Genomic DNA, 24,810 nt, shown 5'->3' with positions numbered 1-24,810 from the left:
AAAAGATTAATACATATTATTGTTTAGGGTAAACGCAACACACGTTAAAATCTACGCGTTCATAAATGGCGAAAGTTTAATTATTTTATGAAAATACGCTTTTCACAAGTTATCTTTATATTATTATTAAGACGAATTATTTGTTTGCGACCATACACACGCAATATGAATATGAATAAATAGTTTTCTTCATTTAAAAACTCAATTCTTTCAAGAAAGGCATACAAATGCAATATTGTATTTTTATGCCTTTCTTGAAAGAATTGAGTTTATGTACTAAAAAAACTATTTATTTGTGTTCATATTGCGTGTGTACGTGTGCAAACAAATAATTAGTCTTCAATTTTTAAAGCAAAACTTGCAAAAGTGTATTTTCATTAAAAAAATTAAATGTACGCCATCTACGAACACTTACATTATAACGTATGTTACTTTTACCCTTAACGCCTTTTTTTGGGTTACTTAACCTCTTGGGTGCCAACATATCCGGATATTTAAAAAAAATCATTTCTCTGAATAAAAGTAGCTATTCTGAGGAAACTACTTATGGTATTACGATTACATATATACTATTTTTATGAATATATAAACACATTATCTGGTAAGTTGGTACAATTTACAAAAATTTACAGTCATTTTGCGAAAAACAAGTAACTTACTACGAAAATAGTGTGAGCGATCGAGAAGATAATAAACAAAATTTAAGAAAATTCTAGAGATCTTGTGCAATAGGTCTTCTCCGACTATACCACCATTCATATCGAAACATTACTTGAAATGGCTTTAACTGTGTTTGGTGACCAGATAGAATAGCTTGAGTACCTTCCACACTCCCTTCATACTTATAACATACCCCGATTAAGGATGCCATTGTCCCACTGACTCTGGAAAGTTGGGGCTCTTGAGAGGAACACATGTTCCTCTCAAGAGATGTAACTGTGTTCATTTTAAAAGAAAATTTATCATTCTAAAAAATGGTTCTCATTATACACGGTGTCCAGAAACTCGTAGTACAAGCGGGAAAATGATGAATCTACATTTTCGACGGTGGTTAATATCAGCTTTTTAATGTATTTTTAAATGCATCGAAGCGTGGACCCAGCCCCAAAAACTCCAGCTTTTTTTAATCCTGTTGTTGGAAATAATAGAAAAAAATTCCAAGTAATAAAGGAAAATGCTCAGTTTGAAATTTTTTTTTTTAGGTTTTCTATGTGATGTAGATTCATCAATTTCCCGCTTGTACTACGATTTTCCAAACACCGTGTATAGCTGGAACTCAGTTTAAATTAAAAAATTTAGTTGATATTATTATGTAATAATGTCTTTATTATTCCTCTTTTATTTATCGATTGTAAATATTTAATTTCTCAGTATCAATAAAATAACATTGTGTGCTGCCATTATCGGTTCTTCATTGCTCCATTTAATGGTGTATTTGTTAGTTTTGTTTACCTCGTTAATTAATGCGTTTTGTAATAAAAACTTGACAGCAACATTAATTATTAAAATTACTGTAGCAGCAGCTATCTCTCTCCATACCTAATTATTTTTCATTTCCATCACAACTTTTGCGATTTCAACTTGTTGTGATGTCTCGTGATCTCTAGAATTCTGCTAGACAATTAGTCTTTATCATTACATATGTTATGTGGGTTAATTTCGCAGACTGTTGCGTCTTGTTTATTTATAAAAATAAATCTTTTATATTGATATAATATGTATTATATTCCGTGGCATGCATATATTTATTAATCAGGATAGGCAGTAGGAAAAACACCAAATTAATAAATTGATATAACAAAAGTTTTCGCTAATAATGGCTAAGTTGCTGGCTTTAGCCGATGTTGGTTGAAATTTTCTGTGATGTATGGTAATAAGGTTGAGTATATAATCAATAGATGGCGCTAGTCAAAAAGCTTACTCCAGAGTCCGTCAGATGTGGCTAAGGTGTAACAGGTACTTGTGAGATTATATTGTAAGAGAGCAAGCTTCTCGGGAGCCAGAGAATTACCTACCCTCGGGTAATGAACAGTGTAGTTTAATCCAGACCTGTTTATTGTAACGTAAATAAACACAATTATAAGAAGAACCTTTTACTAATTTCAAAGAGTTTCCAACACCGAAGTCTGCCTAGTAAAGGCAGATATAACATTTTCTAAGCCATATTAAATTTCCAAATAATTCATACTTATTTCCGTATTTAATTTGTTGACCGCACAATTGCATAAAAGAAAGCTAATGTAATATGATAATGATTCCTTAGTAAAGTTGTACTAATTAATAGAGGTACCAACAGATGGCACTGATTGCTACATTCGTAGTTTGTACCGAAAAGCAGTGCCTTTTTCGACACTTAACACAATAACACAAACGAATCATCTTTTGAATGAGCATCGCGTGTATATGTACGTATTTGTGTCGAGTGAATACAACATTTGAAAATGAAAGTGCGTCATTTTGCATACTTTTGATTTCTTGCAATAGTTTTAAAAATATATATTATTTACATTTTTAAGCGGGCAAAATAGGGTAGGCAGTGCTTATGTGCATGCATAGACAATTTGTGTGGCTCTGGTGTTATTAACTGTGAAATTATCACTGTTTTTAATGACTAAAATTTCTAGTTATTTCACATGCACAATCAATTGAATATAATACTCACTGACCAAAATAACAAGATTAAGATAGATACGCTTAAATGGTTTGGTTATGTAGGACAGGTGAACAAAGAGAAGAGTGTGAAGAGAATATGACGCGAAAATGTATATTTAGGTCATTTCAAGAGTCAGAAATCATAAGGATCTTTATAGATGATTTATGAATGTGATGTAAGCAAGGAATGTTTGCCAAAAAATAGTTGTGTGACGTTTCATCCTATCTGTTAAATTAGTTTCAATTGATTGAGTTTAATTTAATTAGCGTTTTTGAGAATTTATTTATAATTAAATAAATTATGCTGATGATTTGTTTATTACTTCTTCGATTTGGTGCTAATGTTACATTTGTGAGAGGTTTTTTTTTGTTCATTCAAACGATGGTTTTACTAATAAAAATCATTTCACTTTATATTGTTTACTAACCATTTCAAACTATATTCTGGTTTGTGGTAGGGTTGGTCTAACACGGGTGGATTTTACTTTTATAACTATTTACTTCCTACACAGTTTCTATGTTTTCGACGGCGCTTGTATGAGCAATATTATTAACAATTCTTATGTCACAAAGGCTTGCGGTTTCGGCTTTCCATCACCAACCATCGATGGCAGACACCTCCAAAGCAGAGAACTCCTGGCTTATTTGTTTCACCCATAGATAATAGAAACAAGAGAAACATGGCCCGTGAACCACTATAAGTACGTGCCCCGCCTTTGTCTCAAACTATACACCAAACGCATAACTTTTATTGCATAGCCGCTTTGATAGTCTGTGCAGTTTGGATATAGCTAGGCGACAGTTGGGACTCTTCCATGCCATATCTCCATTTGTTTCTATTGTCTATGGTTTCACCTCTGGTAAAGTGGTAAGACTGGTCAGTGGATAAAGGTCAGCACAATTAATTATGATCAGGAGGCCGTGGGTTTTGATAGATCAAATGTTTTGTTATCGAAAAGACACAAATGGATTTTTCATAGACTGGATTATTGGCGCTTCAGATATGTGGTTTATTGCCATATTTATGACTTTTAATTAGGTTATATGCTTTATTTGAATCGTCTTACTAATTAGATTCTTACACGCCCGTTTAACGTTTGTGTGGTAAATTTATTTTCGAGCGTGTTTTATGACCGTTTTAACCAAACGCCATGGTAATAAGTCAAGATTTTCACTGTTCGAAGCTTACGCGCCGGGTAATATTTATACCACGTTAGTAAGGCTGTAAGTGTTAAGTATTTCGTTCCTGTAAACAATTCAAATATTTGTCGCGTTCAGATGGACAATAAGAGACACAGAATTTGAACAATTCGTCACATTTCAAAGTTGATTTTCAAGTTTTGTAAAAATTCTGTTCAAGTTCTGTTATTATATTATTACTGAAATGTACTTGAAAAGAGCTTTCACAGAACTTGATAATTAGCTTTGAAATTTGATGATTTTTTTGAATTGTGTGCAACAGCTGCCCCGAAATATTCATATTTTTGGTCGCAGATTTCAATTGGTCCAAAAGAAAGACTTATTTAACCATTATCGCAGCAGTTGGTTGTAACAAAATAATACAAAATTCTACTTTAAAACTGAAAACTACGGCGCCATTTAACACAAGAACTAGAGATTTCAATGGATTTAGTGTCAGTTCCGGCCAGTTTTCTTTAACTGCCATACTAGACAAAATCTATTCTATTATATTTAAATATTTTTTAATACCAGAGTAACTTTGATTGTAATTCTGTGACCAATCTTTCTATAGCTGTAGTGTTTAAATTGTTTTAAAATCAATCAAAAATATATTAATTTAAACATATTTTTAGAGTCAATTCATGACCGATCAAAACCGCAGCCTCCAGATCCCAAATCAACAACCTAACCACAATTTAGTTTAACCTCCACCATAAATAATAGAAATACGAGATATGGGTCACCTACAAACCAAACGCATAACTTTCATTAGCTTTGATTTTCTGTGCAGTTTGGTTGTAGCTTGGCGACAGTCATTACGCTTCCGTCCTATATCTCTCCTTTTGTTTCTATTATTTATGACCTCTACCAAAAAAATGAATATGCCAGGAGATCATGCAGGAGCAGAAGAGTATAGACGTTAGGTAACCCAGTGCAGTTAGTGTGATGTAATGTGTGTGGCAACAGTGTCACTGTGTTTCCCCGCAGACCCTCGCATCGCCGCAGACCTGGATATCAGCCTGGTTGGCTCCCGCATCATGGACGAGCTGGTGAAGCCCATGACAGACGTGCAAATCGATGATACGGAGTTTGCATGTCTCAAAGCCATTGTCTTCTTCGATCCCAGTAAGTATCAGTACAGAGAAAATACCAAAGATTTATGAAAAGGGTACTGTAAAGGGTAATGCAGTAGCATTGATTGTTCTAAGCCAAATGTAAATGATTATTTGTATGATATAATTATGGTTAATCATACACTTAGGATGAGTTATTTCATATAATTTGAACAATTCATCAAATTTCAATGTTCATTTTCGAGTTCTGTGAAAGTCCTATTCAAGTTCTGTTATTATATCATTATAGGCCAGTTACTTGACAGAACAGAAATAATAACGGATCATTCACAGAACTTGAACTATGAAGTTTTAAATTTGAATTATTGTTCAAATTCTCTGAAGCAAACCGTCCTTAATAAATTTTAAAGATTTTGAAAAATTGAGAGATATAAACACTCCTATAATAGGCGAATTACCGTTCTTTACCCTTAGCTATGGAATATACCTATCCACCACATTCATAGCGAACGCTGCGCGGCTATCTCACTCGCTCTAGTTTATGTCAAAGCTAAAATGTGGGGTATAGGTATATCTCTTAGCTGAGTATAAAGAACAGAAATCCGCCTTTCCGACGTCTTTCGATTGCTGAGAAATTGACAGCGACTATTGTGACGCCATCTGATTTTAAATCGTGTGGAGCTCTTTACAACTCAAATCCGGCCCAATTTCACAAAGAAAAAAATCTAATAACTTTGAGTGAATCACAAAAAAGTTTGTGCAAATAAATTTAATCGCATAATTTTTCTCTTACAAATCTTTTTCTTTTACAAATCGTGTAATAATTACATACAGTGCTGGGGGTAAAGTGCACAAACTTCGGGAGGTGATTCTACATGATAGTACAAGTAAAAAAGATCAAGAAATTTTAACGTTTTAAACTAGATATTTGTTCCTTTCAAAACAATATCCTCTCTTCTATGAAGCCTTATCTAAAAATTTCCTCCTCTCCGTTCAACATCTCATCTCTTGTAAGCATGAACTTGACTTCAATCTTCGATATAATTTTGAAATATGGCCATAACAAAATCTCTTAATAGTATATAATAAAGTCCCCATCCGCGTCTGTCTGTTTGTGCGCTTAGTTCTTCTAAACTATGCAACGGATTTTTATAGGGTTTTCACTATCATTTAGAGAATTTCTTCCGGAAGGTTTATATATATGGTACATGCATATTATATTTATAGAAAGTAGAGAAAAGTCGAGCAACGTGAGGTACACGTCAGCTAGTATAATATATATGGTAAAGTAAAACTTCCATAGCACTTTTTGCTAAAATTCCAGAACTTAACTGTCAGAAGATGATTGGTTTATTATAATATATGTATTGATAAGATTTTTGTATTTCATGCAGCATTACGTGGAATATTGATGCGTAAGTAAGATACAAATAAACAATATTGATTCAAATTCAATTTTTGTAGATGCTTTCATTTGGGTTCAGAGTCCATTTTTATAATTATTAGTACTGACATCTATGTGGCTTATCTGCAAACTCTATAACGCACACCGAAGAAACCACCATTATACTTTCAAACACTGTAAATAGATGTCAGTAATCAACTGATTGGATTGGAACTTAGCTTTTTAAGGTTAAACGCAACGCTCGTTGTATTCTACGTGTTCACAGATGGCGTTAATTAATTAATTTTGTTTAAATATGCTTTTGCAAGGTATTGCTTTACAATATTAAGACAAATCATTTGTATGCGCCTGTATATACGCAATATGAATATGAATCAATAGTTTTGTTCGTTTAAAGACTTAAATCTTTCGAGAAAGGCATACAAATACAATATTTTACCGATGATTCAATCCAATATTGTATTTGTATGCCTTTCTCGATAGAATTGAGTTTTTATATGGACAAAACTATTTATTCATATTCATATTGCGTATATGAGGGCGCAAACAAATAATTTGTCTTAATACTGTAAAGCAATACCTTGCAAAAGCGTATTTAAACAAAATTAATTAATTAACGCCATCTGTGAACACGTTGAATACAACGAGCGTTGCGTTTAACCTTAAGCCAAACAAGTAGAATGATTTCCCGTAATTCCTTTTTTGTTTCTCCTTCTTTTTACACCTGCCTCAAAATATTGGCGGTGCCATAGTCCAACTTGCTCCGTGCAGTTAGAACTCTTGTGTGGTCTCAAAATAATAATTGTAATAAAATAAAATATAAATATTAAAACTAATTGCCTGTTTTTGTATTTTTTAAACTGGATAATTTCGCAAAGTAATGCCTGATGCTTAAGTTCTCTATTTAAAACCAAAAAAATTGAATAAACCATTGAATAGGTATTTTATTTAGCCATTGGAATAAACCCATTCCAGATGCAAATGTTCTATATTTAATTTCTGTAATCCAAATCAACCAATTCCAGATGCAATACATTTTGGATTTCAAACCATTGATTTCTATAATCCATACCAACCCATTCCAGACGTTCCATATTTGAAACTAATTTCAACAATTTGAAGCAACCCACTTCAAACATTCTATATTTAATACTAATCCGAACTAGCACACTCCAGACCTTCTATTTTTAAAACCCTTTTATTCAACAATCCGATCTAGTTCTACATTTAAAATCATTTTATTCTGCAATCTGAATAAACCCATTCCAGACGTTCTATATTTAAAACCATATAAATCTGTAATTCCAACCCACCCATCCCAGACGTTCCATCTTTAAAACAAATCCGAACCGGCACTTTCCACACTTTCTATATTTAGAACCATTAATTTTAAGTATATCAACCAACCCATTCCAGATGTACCATATTTAAATTCATTATAATTTACAATCCGAACCAACCCATTCCAGATGCAAAAGGACTGTCGCAGCCGCACCGCATCAAGCAACTGCGCTACCAAATCCAGATAAACCTGGAGGACTACATCAGCGACCGGCAGTACGACCAGCGGGGCCGCTTCGGGGAAATCCTACTCACGTTGCCCGCGCTGCAGAGCATCACGTGGCAGATGATCGAGCAGATCCAGTTCGCCAAGCTGTTTGGCGTGGCGCACATCGACAGCCTGCTGCAGGAGATGCTGCTCGGAGGTTCGCCCATTTTGAGTAATACACCGTTTCACTACTTTTGACTAGTTTTAATTTAATTTTAATGATGAATTAGCACTATCTTGATCTGACGATGGATGCTGGAAACTGTCCGAAATGTTGTCTAAAGAAGGCGGTAACGCAACAGGGCATAATATCCCAAAAATATATCACAACAATACTGTCTTAACATGTTTGCTGCTCATCACGCCCATGAGAATTGAATTGACAAATTACTTCAATCACTTTCCTTTCTTTCCGGATCTCCTACAATCGTAAAACATAGGGTTAGGTTAGGTGCAGAGTGGATGAACATAGAAAGGAGTGTAAATAGAATATAATTCAAGGTAGAAGAAGTCGCCTACGCTTGAGGAAAACATGGCACGATCAAGTAGAGTTTACACAGCTTTTTCTGCCTTAGATGACTCTACCTTTTAAATATCCATTTAAGTGTCAAAAAAGGCCAACATCTAATATTAATAGATAATAAAAGTTATAAATATAATCGGAATGTACCACTCAATGTAATAAAGTTTTTTTATCATTTTAATAATAAATTATGTAAAGAATTCTACTATGAATCAAGTTTCGGAAAAGAAATTTCAATTATTTTACCTTTTACGAATGTTATTATCTTTGTCTCATTCGTGCAGCTTTTTTTACCAAGCATTTTTAATGATTCATCTTTCTGTAGGTGCGACAGCCGACACCAGTACGTCCAGTAACCTGGACGCCCCCGAGTCCCCCGCCTTGGCCGCGGGGGCCCCCGGCACCGAGCAGGAGCAGGGCTCCCCACTGTACCCAGCGCAGCTGTCCCCCGACTCCCCGCCCAACTACTCACTAGGGCCCTCGCCGCCCCCGCACCACATGCAGATGCAGATGGGGGGCGAAGTGTACGGGGGCCTCATCGCCTTCAAGCAGGAGCCTGAGTCCATCATGTGAGAAGAAATTATAATTGCATTAAACTGAAACAAGAATCCATCAGGAGACGAGAAGTTACAGTTTCGGTGCTTCCAACAGAAACAAGAGCTCGTCACTTGAGAAGAATGCGGAAACAAGAGCTCATCACATGAGAGGAAATTGGTGTTTGGGTGCTTCAAACAGAAATTAGAGATCATCATGTAAAAATAATCAACATTTTCTGTGCTACAAACAGAAATAGTTCTCTTCATCTGGGAAGAATTACAAGTTTCTGTGCTTCGCAAATACTCGAGAGCCCGTCATGTGAAAAAAATTACACATATTATTTAAATGTGATGTTAGAGTCGGTTAAACATAATAATTAATAAAACATGTTCTTTAAAATAAATCATAATTAATTAGTGAAAAGACAAGTGAATTTTCACTTACAAATGGTTAACTCACAAGTTACATATTAATCATTTCAGGTAGCAATTATTGTTTATGTATATATGTGACAGTGTTTGCAGTTATTTAAGTATAAAGAGAGTACTATATGGCTTGTATTTAAACGAGTACCGAATAAACAATGATTTTATGCCAAATATTATTCGTCTTTTGCCACCAAAAATGATATTGGCAGCAATTTATAGGTCATCAACTTTTGAATATATCAACAAATCATTGTTCAATTTGTCAATGCATGTATGTACATATATAAATATGTATTACTTACAGCAATACGCCAAAAACCAGCCAGAATAATTTTCAATTATAAAAGAAATTCATGTTGGTTCTAGCAATGATGTTACAATACACCTAGGTCTTACAAAATTAAGTTAAAAAGTGGCAAGTAAGGAAAACTCTTAAGTTTCCAGTAAATTCTTCATTCAAACGCTGTTCATGTAAGTTGAAAAAGTTGCTTTGAATACCATCTCAAGGCAGACTAGAGTTACAAGCCTGGGCGCCCGACAGATTTTGAGGTATCAAGTGATCAAGTCAGTGTCGTGCCATAATAGAGCAATGACAGTTTGCAAACGACCGTGATTGTTGTTAATACTCGTTACTGCTGATTTGTATGTTGTTTTACCGCAAGCATATAAATAAACAGTTAGTAGAGTGATTACACCCTTTTAAAGAGTGAAGTTTAGTTGGCGAAAGCACTGATTTCTTAATTTGGCTGTTGCGCTCCCAGACGTTTACTCTAGTCAGCCCTGCAATTTTTCTACGATACATAAAAATTTTCCTCGGGAAACAACTATATTATCTTTAATAATTCAAAAAATAAGTAATATGCACGTATTTAATGAAATGTTATTCCTTGGCTTCTAATAGTGTTTACCGAGTAATTAAAATACATTCTCATCACACACAAGGGTATTTTGGCGCTTTTTTAAGGCAATTTACTTAAAGATAGCACAAAACCTTACGTGATGCATGACAGTTGTTGACACACTTTTTGCTTGCCTCTTTGAGATTTCTACAATGCGTCTATATATATATTGTAACGTCATTTGTTCTAGTAATTTGTCAGATTTGACTTTTAATTTGGCGAATCAAATTGTTAGTTAACCTTTATTTGAAAATTAGCTGTACCCTAAGCGTTGCTGTGGTTAAGTCTGTCTGTGCTGATAGAAAAACAAAAGCGGGTTTTGCTTTTACGTTCATCAAATGGCGCTGTTTTTAACAAAAATCATGTTTGTCCAACAGATTGCGCTGTTTTTCAAAAAAGCATGTTTTTATCTGTCACAGGTGATCTGACACATGCGTAATTCGAATCCAACCTTATGTCAAAATTTCTAAGCAATCATTGAAGAACTTTTGTAGATAGATATAATTTTAAAAGTTGTTTGTATGTATATACCGTGCAACCACAAACATTGCTAATTAGAAACCATCTAGTGTATATCTATGTTTGTTTACTGAATATTAAAAGCCTGTGTTGATACAAACAGGGTTGTATTAATATTAAACCGACTTGCCAGTAGTTAATAAAATAATTTTTAATACTATATTTTTATTAATATGAACAAAGACTTGATGTTTTCATGACATTCTTTTATTGTCACAAGAACAATAATATTTCTTAAAAAGGTTTAATTTTTAAATGCAATATTTTGTTATTGTTGTTTGAATTATTTATATATTTTATAAGAATCGTGGCCAGATATTAATGTGATTGTGTAAAATTTTATTAGAATTAGTGTTAAAAAGCCTGATGAAGTAATTTATAAAATTTGATATTATATTTGGTCCGATATTTTGCACATAAAATTCTTACTGCACATATTGCTAACTGTTGTCACTTCAGATCTGTATTTGAAGATTGGCAGTATGTTGTGCCTTTATTAATATATGTTTAAGATGAAATTAAATCATGACAGATAAATGTAGAATGATTCATAATGTTTCTATAAAAATCTTCCATGCTTTGTCATTTACTAGAAAAAATTAAAGAAATTATTCAAGTGTCAATTTTCATTTTGATGGAATAATAACTATGCCTGCTTTTTAAAATTATGGATACCAAGATTGTGTCGAAAGAGCAGCGTTGTAAAGGTTAAACGTAAGGACTATTAAAAAATATGAAAAACTCGTTAAAAAATTCCGCTGCACGCTTAATTTGCAAAAAAATTTTCAAATAGCACTTGTTTTCAACTTAATTACCACAAGAAATAACTATTCATATCGGGGAAAATGGTAAAAGATACATTAAAGTTCCATTTATTCTCAGAGTCAAGTTTGATGGTTAGGAAATATGCATAAATTATTAAAATAACCCAAACTAACTGACTAAAAACTTTTTTGTGCATGTTTACTTAATCCCCTGACTTAAATAGTTATCTTCATGAAATTTTTATTGTTTTTTAAAAAGTTTTTGCATGCAGCAGAATTTGACAAGTTTACCAAAAATCTATCGCATGTACAAAATTACTCCAATTTATGTGTAAATTATTTAATGAAAAATGCTTTAATATATATTGCTCATTCAAAAAAATATTGTTGAATCAATATTCACTGCACAACATTTTGATAGTAAATATGTATAGTTTTTTTATTAACAAAGACATGTTTTTACCGTGTTAAATAATATTTTAATTGTTTCATTGAAGTTTTGCTCACTTTTTATATTGTTATTGTTAATAGTTATTAATAATATTATGCATTCTGTTACACAGCAATAATATTTTTTGTATGAATGTTATTGTTTTTTTTCTTTACTGTTGTCGTTATTGCGTGTTTTGGTGGTAAAAGGGAATTTTATTTAAGTCTGGACTTAAATTATTTTAATATAATGTTACGCACGAATTTTGGTTAAATTTACATTTTGTTAAGGGTTTCGTTTCGCTTTTGACTATTTTGAATTTTTTTTGTTAAGTGGTTTTAAAGTTGCCAGTATGTAATATTTATGTATGGGCTGTTTGTGAGTTTTGTTTATTAAAATATTGCTTTATATTTAATTATTATAGATTTTTTGGAGTAGAGCAATTATGTAAATGAGTTATATCATAGAAAACTATATGTTTATTGAGCGATTTCGAGTTTTTTAAATTTGAGTATTTAAGAATACCTTTTATCAATATTTAAGTTATTTTTAATCTTGTTTTGTTGCAATAATGCTTTTTACACAGAAATAATATTTATATATTGTGCAATAAAATCAATAAATAAATCAGTGCATTAATTAGTGCCTTATTGTTAATATAGATTTAATGATATTAGCATATATTTTCCCAATTTTATTTGTTTATAATGTCTTATTTGAGAGCAATTATGCAATAATTTGTGTTGATATTACTATAGCGAATAAGCTAAATAATGACTGTTATATTTGATTGATTTTCTAACTGTATATTGTTTCATAAATAATTAAATTTTTATGAAACAGTTTAAATAAATAAATTTTTCATTACATCTTCAGAGCTATTTATTATTTTTATGATGAAATCGTCTTATTTCATTGTTACATTGTGTGGGCGCCAGTTTTATTTGTCAAACTTTCAAATTACTTTTAGTTTTCTTTATTTATCAATCTTTTAGAAAAATATTTGTTATTGTTTATTACCATTAGTTATTCTATTAGTCATTATATCACGTTATATCACACCATCTTAAAACTATAAGGCAAAAAGTCTGTTTTCAGAGTTTGAAATATTCACTCGCGAGTGTCAAAATGCCATCCATATTGTTTTTTTACCATATTTTTTAGTTCAAAAATAATGTTAAAACATATGTGAAGCCACGTAGTAAATATACTTATAAGAAACATATATTTATTCATTTAGTAATTTCAAATTAAAAATCTTTGTTGATCAATGACATTACAAACTTTTAGACACGTTATAGAGATTAAATTTACACGTTACAAATTAAAGTCACAAGTTGTGTGAGGTTATGTGTTGTCGCTAACCAAATTGCATAAATATAAGCCAAAGTGCCGTTGTGTGATGATATAGTATTTCCATTACACAGCAAACACTAGTAATATCTAAAGAATAACATTTAATTTATATAAAAATTAATAACACTATTGTTTGGATTGTGTCCCAAAGATTGTCAGCGCCTTTAAAGAAAGTGAGATAGTGAATGTAGCGACACACAAGTATAAGAAGGACAACCTATTGCCAGTAGATAGTCTCATACAACGTTCCATATTTGTCTTAGTGTAAGCAAGAAAGCATAGTATTATCTAAATCACTCTTGGATGTAGAATGTAGTATTCAACGTATCTTTTGAGTATGTAAACACTGGCCGGTTATATAATTATTTCGTTCATACAAACATATGCTTTTATTGTCTATCTTTGTCAGAGCTGTCACTTTGGTTGGACGGGGTTCAAACTTCACTATAACTTGTTCTGAGATATGAGGTGTCAAAGTTTACAAAGACGATTTCTGATTTTGAGATTAAATCTTGTGAGGAAAATATTTAAATAGGATGTATACTTACCTTTGTAGAACATACCTAAATGTGCAGATAGAACCATACGCATGCAGCTAATTAATGCCATTCCAAGATAGGGCCAGGTTCTAAATAAATATTTTCCTTTAAAATCTGATTACTTTACAAGAGATTCGTCTTTGCAATCTTTGAAACCTAAGGCTAAGTTAGATACAAACAAAATGGCAATTCCAAAAGGTTCAAAGTGATGTTAGAACCTTGTTATTTAAATAGAAGCTTGAAGAACTTTGGCTATAAAAATGAGCAAAAGAAATTGGTTTTGAAAACAATGTCAGTTTAAACCTTATCTAACTGATCAACGTTATTAAGAATTATTGAATTAAGAATTTAATGGAAATGTGAGTGTGTTTGTTACATGCCAAAATTTTTGTTAATTTTGTGAGACAGTAACGTGTCTTTTTGGTAATGTCATTGCTTTTGATTACAAAAAGACTTGAATCAAATAATAAATAAACCAATTGTTTTTATTGAGTAAAAACGCATACATGCCTAATGTAGGTATGTTATATTATTTATATTTTTAGTATTTTGTTATAATATTTGGTAATTTTTTTGTATTTAATTTTTAATCTGATATTCTGACAGGCTGGCAGTTGCAATAATGTTTTTTCTTTCTTAGATTTTTGTTACCATTTAAATATATCCTTTTTTATTGTATGATTACTTTTATAGTTGTTGAATGAGTGTCGATTGATTTGTAATAAAATATTCTCCGTGTGATGAAAACATTATGAATACGTTTCATACAGTCGATTCCGATTAATTGGTACACAGGTTTATCGGGACAGCCGGTTATTATATCAATTTTTCATTAAATTTAACTGTTTTTAAACGAAAGCCATCAAATTCTATAATATCGGCTGGTTAAAAAATTAAAATTAACCTTTGCATCACACGAGAATTTTGAATGTTTTTAGATAATTAATTATACTTCTTAGTACCATACAGTGCCAGTTATTATATTAAAAATGTTTATTTTTTAATAAAATTGTGTTATTAGAGATGCAACATGTTTCGTTCACATTTATTGTTGAATTAAGTTTTTTATATAAATAATAATATTTTCACGTTAAGATGATTCCCTAGAACTTTACATTAGTGTTATAAATATTAAAATCTAGTTTAATTATCAGACGAATTTAATTTAATTCAATTTGGGACCGAACCTTCAAATTGGTTTTGGAATCATCCTTAAGCATGGAATGAATACTATATAATTTCACTGTTAACATTACTTACTCAAACGGATTGCGAAGATCATTTTGATGTAAAAAATGTTGACAAGTGCTGTCGAAGGGTTAAAATCAAAATTATATTTTATAATTGTACATCGTTGTTTTTTTTTTTGTATTATTTTGCAACTTTAGAAACGAGTACAATGAATATAGAGATAACTTGCTTATTCCTAAATGTAATTGTTAACCCCTTTTAACGTTAATGACTCAAAACGGATTGCGAAGATCGATGGTGTCAAAAATGTTAACGAATTCTGTCAAAGGGTTAGATTTAAATTTAATTTTTAAATATTATCTTATTACCATTTTTATTAAATCTTGTTTTTTGTATTATTTTGCAAAGTCAGAACGTAGTGCCTCCATTCCAGGTTTTTCTAAGTTATGTATTTTATGATATTATATAGTTATTACAGTATAATAGAAGTTGTATCGGAGAAATGTTAATACCCCCAGTTGTTGGTTAGACCACTTAGAACGTCAGGCTCATGTTACCGTTCTGAATGCTCAAATATATTGCCAATTATCTTAATAAAGTTACTATTTGAAAATAATAATGTAATTGTTTTATTTAACTCTTCTGCTCATTGTGCCTTTTTAGTCATCCAAGTACAAACATCCGCATAGATGCATGACGTCTCTGAACGCACGATGCATGCTCTCGAATATGGCGTCATTTGTTTCAGACATTTTGAAACAATGCTTGTGCTTTAAATCAACGCTAGGAAAAAAAAACAGATAAGAATGACAGGATATAAAAATGGCAGCGACAGCAACTGTTTGATTGCGAGTGAGGTTATGAAAGCATTTTAGTTCTGACGATTCTAGAATTTGACAATGATTGGTGGCGATGCGGGTCTCGTTACTTTAGTAGTGACGTGTGCATGCGTCAAGTTTTTTGTGACGTGAATACACACCATGAGTATCAAATACTTGCATAATAGGCGTGAAATAAATAAATAAGTATCCTTGGGAAAAAAGAGCTTCACTTATAATTTATAAATCCAGATTGAAAAGCTTTCAAGAACAAAATTATAACACTCAAAAACTTTATCATTAGCTTATAAACCATTATTGCCTGTTAGTAAGTACATATATCATTTTTGTGACATCAAAACGTTTTGATTTGGAATCTCTATAAATGTAAAGCTGCCAGCACGTTGGGCCAACCATTGGGCCATTGTACTGGCCCAACATATACAGGATCACTTGGCTTATATTGACTGTTGCGATGCATTGACCGCCAACGTTGGCCGTCTAACTGATTAGTGTCGGTTCTTTGTGCACACGTCAAAGGATCTTAGCGCGAACAGCTTTCACAAGTTGGCCTCATTTGTCATAGTCAGCATCCACCATCTTCTATTGCGTGATTTTTTTCGTCACTCTTTGGTGCACATTTAGTTAAAATTAAATGTGCTGTACCAATAATTTTGATCAAATGGCCAATGCAGAATTGGCCCATGGCATTGGCCTAAAAACGGCCCAACACCCTGGCCCAACGTATAACCAGCGTCCTGATTTTGGCCGAGCACGTAGGCCTAACGTGAACCGGTAGCTTAGTTTTACAAGTAAGCCCGTGTCATAAAATGTTGGATGTACTTACTACAATTTATTGTACCTTTCCGGAACATTCTTCAGCCAAAGGGTTATTTTGTCTGACTCTTAGTTTTCCTTCATTTTCACCCTAATTTGCTTTTCAGATATTGAAAGCTGTCAGAATGTATAAAGTGCGTAAGAAGTGGAAGAAAGAAGAAGAAGACAAACCAAATTTTAAATGTGTAATGAAAAAATCTTAAAACATAAGCAAAATAAAAGAATTTCCTTTTCTTTTGTATATATTTATTTGAGATAATACTAATAATTGTGAAAACAAAACTCTCTTCAAAAACACAGGTACTTAAATCAAAAATATCTACAAAAACTAAAAACTAATCAGACTTCAAAATCAATCAATTTGCATTGAAAAAATCATTGTAACAACAACTATCTTCAAAATTTGAGACACATAAATATCTTATTATTTGTAATAGGTAGGAACTCTGCTGGTCTGCTAGTCTGCCATAAAATCACCCTTTAGCTTCCCCCTCCGCGGCCACCTTTTCCTTGATTTCAATCGGTATTTCTTTAGCTTGCTTTTCTTCGATCATTCTGTTTGGAGCTGTTATAGTTAGAACGCCATCTTCCAAAGTCGACACAACGTCTTCCGCATAATGTCCCTCAGGTAAACGATAACTCCTCACGAAATGTCGTGAGATAAATCCTTTATCGTCTGAATTCTCTTCGTGTTTTCCTTCAATGATAATGTCACTGTCGATGGTTTTTACTGTTATTTCCTTTGGTGCAAAGTTTTTGACATCCATTTGTAGTTTGAAGGGTTGGTTTTTCTTTGCGACAACTTCAAAGTTCTTCAGAAGGGCCTGTTCATCATTAGGGACGCGCCACTCAACGTATAATGACGGATGGTGGGGAAACGAAGATGTCAACGCCGACTCCAATTGTTGCATCATCTTCAGCTGCTGTTCCATCCAAGACGATGGTCGCATAGCGCGGAGAACCATGGGGAAAAGAGACATCTTGAATTACTCCAGATAAATTCAAACTCTCCCTCGATTTGATATGAGCACAAGCTTTCAAAATTGCGCACTTCAAATCACTTTTAAATCCTATGAAATAAAACCTCCACAGAACAGTTCGTATTAGCGAATTGCGCTAACGAATCGCGCCATACGTTTAAATACCCCCGGATGTGTTATTTCCATGCAAGAACATTTTAATCTATGCTAGTAAAGTAAAAGAAAAAGTGGAAGAGTCAAAGTAATACTGTGAACAAAGAACATTTACAATAACATTGAAATGACTTTTTGGTTAAAATTTTACTATTCTTAGTATTTGTTTTGTCAAGATCGTGCATGCGTGTTGCTGGATTCCCGCTCTTTCGAGATTTTTCTTATTCATTCTCACGCACACTAGGGTTTTATTCATGCACACTAGCAACTTCCAACCCGAACGCGTATACTACTACATAGGCTTGTCGTCACAACTGAAATACATATAACACGCACACCATAAATAAACCAATCACGTCGCGTCGTCAACAAACATGACGACGCGCACGTAGGTCCACGCGATTCGTATTGTCGTAGGTCATTTCCATTGCTTGTCAGTTACAGCTGATTTTTGTTGTTTGAGAATATTTTCAACACATTCCTATCAATTATTATTTGAAATTGATTTCGTTTTGAATCTTAACTGCAATTAAAATATATATATTTTTAAATTTCTATCTGCGCAAAATTGATATTTTTGATTTTGCCACCTAAAGGGGCAGTTTCGCGACGCTCCCACAGATGGCAATAGCGTGGCAGATTGCAGCTGCACAATAAACGAAGAAACAAAACCCGGCGCCCGGCTGACACCGTTTGTTATTGATCTGCAATTCGCTGTTGACTCCGGTTCGTTTTGTTGTTTGTCATTATTCCGTATCGCTGTAAGTACGGAGTGCGTTTCCACGTTGGTTTTTGTGAACATTTCAAAAAGCAAGTGATATTATAATTATGTCGTATCAATCTTACAATCCTCACTCCATTATGAACTGGCCCATGGCTCCATTACTGCCGAGGGAATGCTACACGCCATTCCGAGCGATGTCCAGAGCTTCTCCGCACCACGACATCCTGACGAACGTGACCGCTGACAAGGATAAATACCAAATTTCAATGGACATCCATCAATTCGCTCCTCACGAGGTTACAGTCAAGACATCTGGGGATTTGATCATTGTTGAAGGGAAGCACGAAGAAAAGCAGGACGACCATGGCTACATCTCGCGTCATTTCGTGAGGAAGTACAAGCTGCCGCAAGACCATCACGAGGACGACGTGGTGTCCAGCCTTTCTTCTGATGGGATCCTGTGCATCACTGCTCCGAAGAAGAACCCTGACGCTGTTCTTGGAGAGAGGATGGTGCCTATTCACGTGATGGGGCCTGTTAATAAGCCCATCAGCCGGGATGCCCATGACCATCACCACGGACATGGACATCGTGGAAAACCAGTCCAGGAGATCCAAGTTCAGCACATACATTGAAAATTCGCCATCATTCCTATTAATTAAAATCTAAAAATAAGTTTTGTAAGTTTGATACCTACCTACTTATTTTAAAAAGTTACTTTTTGCTTGGTTAACTACTGTAAGTTTTGTTGTAACTTTAGTACTTATTTCTTTTGTCAATTATTAATAATTTATACAAATTATCTTCCTGCCTTATTTTCTAATAAAGTGGTATTGTAAACCTTAAATAATTTATTGTTTTTATACGACCATTATTTCAACTTCTCCCATTTTACCCGTTTTCCACGCAATCTCTCTTTATAAAAGTTTATTTTGATAAATATAAAATTTTATAATGGAGAGACGAGAAGGTAATGTATTATTTTGTGATTTGATACAATAACTTTTTTCTTCCTAGGTTATAATGGGCAAGCCTCAGCTGTTAGAGATATAAACTATTTTTTTCAGAGCTTTAGACAATATTACAATTTGAAATTTTACTCGTTAAGTCATTCCAATAAAAATTATATTATTTTCTCAAAATTAGTTTTGAGAGAATAATTTGACATAACAAAGATAATAATAAACCTCACACCTGCTAAGTCATCAAACGTGGCGAACCACTTGGGGTTATCGAGGATGGCAGGGAAAGGATGAAAGTAGACTGAACCCTGTAGAAATGAGATCCCTGAGGCGAATGTGTTTAAAACATTGTATGACCTAATGAACAATGTGGAGATTCGTTAATAATACGCGGCTGATGTAAGCGTAATGAATAAGAAAAAAATGATGTTTAGATGTTTTAGGCACATAGAGTGGAAGGAAGAAAGGAGTTTAAGGATAATAATCATGTAAATGGTAGAATAAGTCGAGGACGCCCAAGGAAGAGATGGCACGATCAAGTGAACAACATACTTGGATCGGGCCATGTCAAGTGTTAGAAAAACAGAAGAGGGTATATATGAGACGATGTGTGAATGTGAATGAGGCAAGAAGTGTGTGTCAAGACCGAGTAATTTGGGGGTTCGTCGTCTGCCTATCCCTGCGTTTGAACTTGCGTACTAATTATTAACTTACGTATTGTCGTATCGATCGCCAAATAGTGATATTTGTAATGTTATTTTAATTGTTTTTTTTTTATTGTTAACCTCCATATAGGTAGTCCTAGCGAGGTTAAAAATTAATGTTAGCATTGTGAAGATTCATTACACAAATATATACCAACTTAGGGATAAATTAAACAAAACTATTAAAATGCGAAGAGTAGAGCTTTATTTAATAAAAAAAATCATCAATTTTTTAGACACAAAATTTATTATTTTAAAGAAGCACTGCTAAAACATGCGTAAGTAAATAAATTGTAGGTATGTAAGTAAAAAGCAAATAAGTTGCGAGTAAATTTAAAAAAATATATAAAAATCGACGTAGAAACTGTAGGTAAAACACTCAGGAAACAGATTTCGATGGTTTCTTCTCGGCATGCGAGGGAGATGTTTTTGGAATAGGCAAACTGTGACTGCCATTGCTTTTCTTGGATTCTTGGGCTAGGGCTTGTGCAGAAGATAAGATTGGAACAATCCTTTCACCTTTGGCCAATGGCTTCCTTTTGGGAGCAACAATCACAAGCATACCATTCTCCATGAACGTGGCTTTAACATCATCAGCATCGTGGTCTTTGGGCAGCTTGTATTTCTTCACAAACGATCTCGAGACCTTCGCATGTCCTTCTTCCTTTTCCTCGTGGCTTCCTTCAACGCGGATCTCGCCGTTGACCGTCTTCACGACGATCTCACTGGGGTCGAAGCGCTGAACATCCAGGGCCACCTGGAAGCTGCCCTTTTCTTTGGTGATGGTGTCGGGGACGTGGTGGTCGAAGGTCTGCTCCACTCTTGATAAGTTGTTCCAGTGACTGTAGTAGTTCCGTTGGATGATTGGATGAAGTTCGAAAAATGGAATTATAGACATTTTATTAATTATTAATTTATAACACCCGTAATTCGCGTTCCTAGTTTTTATTCAGCTCTTTCCTTTAATCTTTAATATAAGTTCTTCGCGAATTAAAATTACGTCTCGTAGTTTTACATTCGTTGCTCGAGCGGCAATTGAAACCAAAATGAATGTACCACGTGGAAATTTCAAATTTATGCGAAATCAGGTTATTGTAATAATCAAATTTTGTAGGTAGTCTTTATAGAAACATTTCAGCATATTATCTATCAATAAGTATGAGAAAAAAATCAATTCTCCCCTTTTTTTCAGGTAATTTTACTTACCTGAAAAAATAGGGGGAAAAATTTTACTTACAGATTTTATTTTATTTTATTTTTTATTAATTTACAAATTTTACTTAAAATACTTAACCCATGTTGTACAAACTAACAAAGAACAAAATATTCTAATTTCCTACGTAGCTAAGGTTGGGTAGGTACTTCTCTATTTAGCAAAGGTTGGGTAGGTACCTCTCTCTTTAGTTAAGGTTGGGTAGGTACGTCTCTATTTAGCTAAGGTTGGGTAGGTGCCTCTCTATTTAGCTAAGGTTGGGTAGGTACCTCTCTATATACCTAAGGTTGGGTAGGTACCTCTCTATTCTCCGTAGTGTATTATTTTTACACTAATATTAAATTGTTAGTTTTCTATGTTTTACTGTTCCCCGGCATTGTCAATATACTAATTTATTAGATATTTTCAATTTGTGAGGCTGAAATGGGACATAAGTATCGTCGCCCGGGAAACAACTTATTGGATATCCAACACCTCTGCCACAAGTCACCTCAAGTGGTTCGCTACATTTGGTGACTTAGCAGGGATGACCGGGTTCATTGAGTGAGGTTTGTCTAGGTCTTGCCTGTCTAGTGAGTCGGATCAGAAGAGAATGGTCGAGGGAGTTATTTCGACCTCTCTAGCAGGAATCTCTCGATCCATCGCCTTGCATTCATACGACCACTCCTGGACACACTAACCCCCAGATTCCTTTCCACCCCATTTACCTTTTTCCTCCCAAGAACTTACTCTCCTTCCTTTCCTCAAAAATACCCTCCACACAGCATCTCCAAGAGTCCCAACTGCTACTAACCGGAATCAGTGAGACTATGGCATCTTGTGAGACTGGAGGTACGGGGACGGGAAGGAGATGGGTAAGAGGAAGGTGGGATAGTACCTGGAATTCAGATCTGGTCACCAAACACGAATAAAGCCATTTCAGGCTATTTTTCAATTCTGGATTATGTTCCTGGTTTCTGGTTAGAGCTCAATCGACATTCTTACTAAAGTGATTCCAAGTATTATGATAGTTTTTTTACATGAATTAAACTACATATAATTATGGATTTCATTATGACGTCATGACGCAACGTTGCCGATACGACTTAGTTTGTTCGTAGAGGGCGCTGCCCTGACCTAGACAACAACAGTTACGCGACTTGATACTTGACACACGTCGATGGTTTGAAGTTTTGAAGCTAATGCAGTGCTTCTCAACTTTTGCCGTGTCCCCAATGATTAAAATAAAATACTTTTATTCTCTATTCAATGCGTGTCACACTTCAATAATGTCTACCAAAGGAAAAGGTGACTAATGGGAAAAGCGCCCCAGGAGATTTTTTTGTTTGTTCAATGTAAAATATCTTTGTTTATCTTGTTTGCAAGGGTCCAGAATAACAGACAATCAATATAGGTATATATTATAAAAGTAAGGTACAGTATGTGTGCCGTTAAAACTTGCCGCGAAACGAGTCCCGGTACCGTCGAGGGTATGATAGCCCTCTATCCTCTATACATGAAGAAGGTTCCCGTTTTACCCGAAGGGCGTGCTTTTGAAGATAATAAGGGCTGTGAGTATCGCTCTCTAGAAATTTCTAGAACAGTCGAGAACTTTCGACAGTATTCGAGAGCATTCCACAACATCCCGTAACATTCTGTAATATTGTGGAATGTTCGGGAATAGTCTGGAACGTTCGCGAACATCCCAGATCAGATCAGATAATGAACTAAAAACGGGATTACAGGCCGTTTCATGATAAACTTTTAGTAAATTTATAATCGTGACGATACATTGGTAACACTAAATGGTATAAAACGAAGTCACTACTATCCGCGTCTGTCTGTGTGTACGCTTAGTTTTTCTAAACTATGCAAGGGAGTTTGATATGGTTTTCACTATCATTTAGAGAATTTATTATGGAAGGATTATATATGTATATATATAATACATCGATATTATATTTATTTGAAGTAGAGTAAAGCCGGGTACACGTCAACTAGTACAAGATAAAAACACACGAATTAACATTATTTAACCCAACCTAATCTCAACACTTATTGCGTTGACATTTTCCTCGGAAAGTCAGTGCTACAATGTCAAAGAATCGGGAAATTCGATTGTCTAATATCACTGTCATCTCTATTAATACAGGCCTTGCCGTAGAAAATGATTTTTCAGTTAAAGATACCTATTTTCGGATTTTACTACTAACCAAAATAACTATACTGCAATATATACTAACCCAGTGCTAAACTCCGAACTTACGAACCATACTACCATATTGCAAAAGTATGAACCGCACCGCATCAAGCAACTGCGCTACCAAATCCAGATAAACCTGGAGGACTACATCAGCGACCGGCAGTATGACCAGCGGGGGCGCTTCGGGGAGATCCTGCTCACGCTGCCCGCTCTGCAGAGCATCACGTGGAAGATGATCGAGCAGATCCAGTTTGCCAAGCTGTTTGGTGTGGCGCACATCGACAGCCTGCTGCAGGAGATGCTGCTGCATTTTGAGTAATACGCCGATATAAAATAAATTCGGTTAGCGAAGTTCAGAACCACACTTATAGCGCGTTTTCTTTTTAAGCTGCTGCCACACGCAAAGCTCACATCAACAGATAATATAAAGCACAATACAGACACACGTAAAAAGATAACGCGCTATAAGTGTGGTTCTGAACTTCGCTAACCGAATTTATTTTACGTAACCGCTCCCGACGCGATATTTGAAAAGTTATGCGCCCCCCTCTCCGCCGTAAAAAGTAGAGGGGGTCATTTTAATTACGGAGCTACCGACTAAGTTCCGTGTTCCCTTTGACAGCCATGACATAAGCAGCCTAATAATGCATTTCTTATTTATTATGTTAGCTCATATCGTCATGTGTGCTAGTAAATTTAGAAACATAAAAAAAACTTTATTTGGCACACATACTTAACATATATTTAAAATATAAATATAATCAATATTTGAATTTGAAGTAAACAAATTTTCGCCCTTTCAAAATTAATCATATTTTTAACTCAGTATGTTTATATGGTAATATCATTCGGTTTTTTGATAAAGTTGGACGGCCTGATACCTACATAGAGAAGCTTCTAGTTTGTTCGTTTGTTGATTTTTTTCAATTGTTTTCCTGGGTAATCTGGTTTGCTCTCGTCAGCTCTCATGCTCTCTTCTCGTTCCCTGCCCTGGTGTTGGTCCTTGCCGCCTTTGCCTTCGACATTTTTGGAAATCGACTTGAGCTTATTTTACAATAATTTATTATATGTCGCTTTCGTCGATCGGCGTGCGAACTGCGAATTTCCTGATTCGACGGAGAGGTTATGTCAGGTTATGTGAAAATGCGCTATTTACGCGCAGATTGTTTAAAATCTAAAAAGTTTATTAA

The 24,810-nt window shown here is 34.1% G+C and overlaps 4 protein-coding genes across 7 annotated transcripts in view; 2 read left to right on the top strand and 2 right to left on the bottom strand.

Moving 5' to 3' along the window:
* Hnf4 (Hepatocyte nuclear factor 4) overlaps positions 1-15,666 on the top strand; it is a 258,912-nt gene extending 243,246 nt beyond the window's left edge. For 3 of the 4 annotated variants that reach the window (XM_089639008.1, XM_089639007.1, XM_089639009.1), the window contains exons 7-9: positions 4,822-4,959; positions 7,782-8,033; positions 8,710-15,666. In XM_089639008.1, the coding sequence (XP_089495134.1) occupies positions 4,822-4,959; positions 7,782-8,033; positions 8,710-8,957 (638 nt within the window). In that variant the 3' untranslated portion in view covers positions 8,958-15,666. The remainder of the gene's footprint in view (positions 1-4,821; positions 4,960-7,781; positions 8,034-8,709) is intronic. The other variant, XM_089639011.1, reaches the window with a different exon arrangement.
* Positions 15,667-17,113: 1,447 nt separating this feature from the next.
* Positions 17,114-17,796, bottom strand: LOC149418806 (heat shock protein 26-like). The gene has a single exon (XM_089638671.1). The coding sequence runs from the start codon at positions 17,680-17,682 to the stop codon at positions 17,176-17,178; it is 507 nt and encodes a 168-aa protein (XP_089494797.1). The 5' UTR covers positions 17,683-17,796; the 3' UTR covers positions 17,114-17,175.
* A 717-nt stretch (positions 17,797-18,513) lies between these two features.
* Positions 18,514-19,409, top strand: LOC149418805 (alpha-crystallin A chain-like). Its single transcript, XM_089638670.1, has one exon. It carries the CDS (start codon positions 18,664-18,666, stop codon positions 19,192-19,194), a length of 531 nt encoding a protein of 176 aa, XP_089494796.1. The 5' UTR covers positions 18,514-18,663; the 3' UTR covers positions 19,195-19,409.
* A 1,195-nt stretch (positions 19,410-20,604) lies between these two features.
* LOC149418804 (heat shock protein 27-like) lies at positions 20,605-21,216 on the bottom strand. The gene has a single exon (XM_089638427.1). It carries the CDS (start codon positions 21,121-21,123, stop codon positions 20,605-20,607), a length of 519 nt encoding a protein of 172 aa, XP_089494553.1. The 5' UTR covers positions 21,124-21,216.
* Positions 21,217-24,810: the final 3,594 nt, after the last annotated feature.

This window comes from Hesperophylax consimilis, chromosome 13 (assembly GCF_061612785.1).
Source record: "Hesperophylax consimilis isolate HC1 chromosome 13, BYU_Hcon_1.0, whole genome shotgun sequence".
NCBI classification, from domain to species: domain Eukaryota; kingdom Metazoa; phylum Arthropoda; class Insecta; order Trichoptera; family Limnephilidae; genus Hesperophylax; species Hesperophylax consimilis.
The sequence above is the reverse complement of the archived record's forward strand: the minus strand, read 5'-3'. Positions and strand labels throughout refer to the sequence as shown.

Excerpts from the sequence above, each read along its gene's own strand:
- LOC149418806 (XM_089638671.1), bottom strand. The coding sequence starts at position 17,682 with ATGTCTCTTTTCCCCATGGTTCTCCGCGCTATGCGACCATCGTCTTGG.
- LOC149418804 (XM_089638427.1), bottom strand. The coding sequence starts at position 21,123 with ATGTCTATAATTCCATTTTTCGAACTTCATCCAATCATCCAACGGAAC.
- LOC149418805 (XM_089638670.1), top strand. The coding sequence starts at position 18,664 with ATGTCGTATCAATCTTACAATCCTCACTCCATTATGAACTGGCCCATG.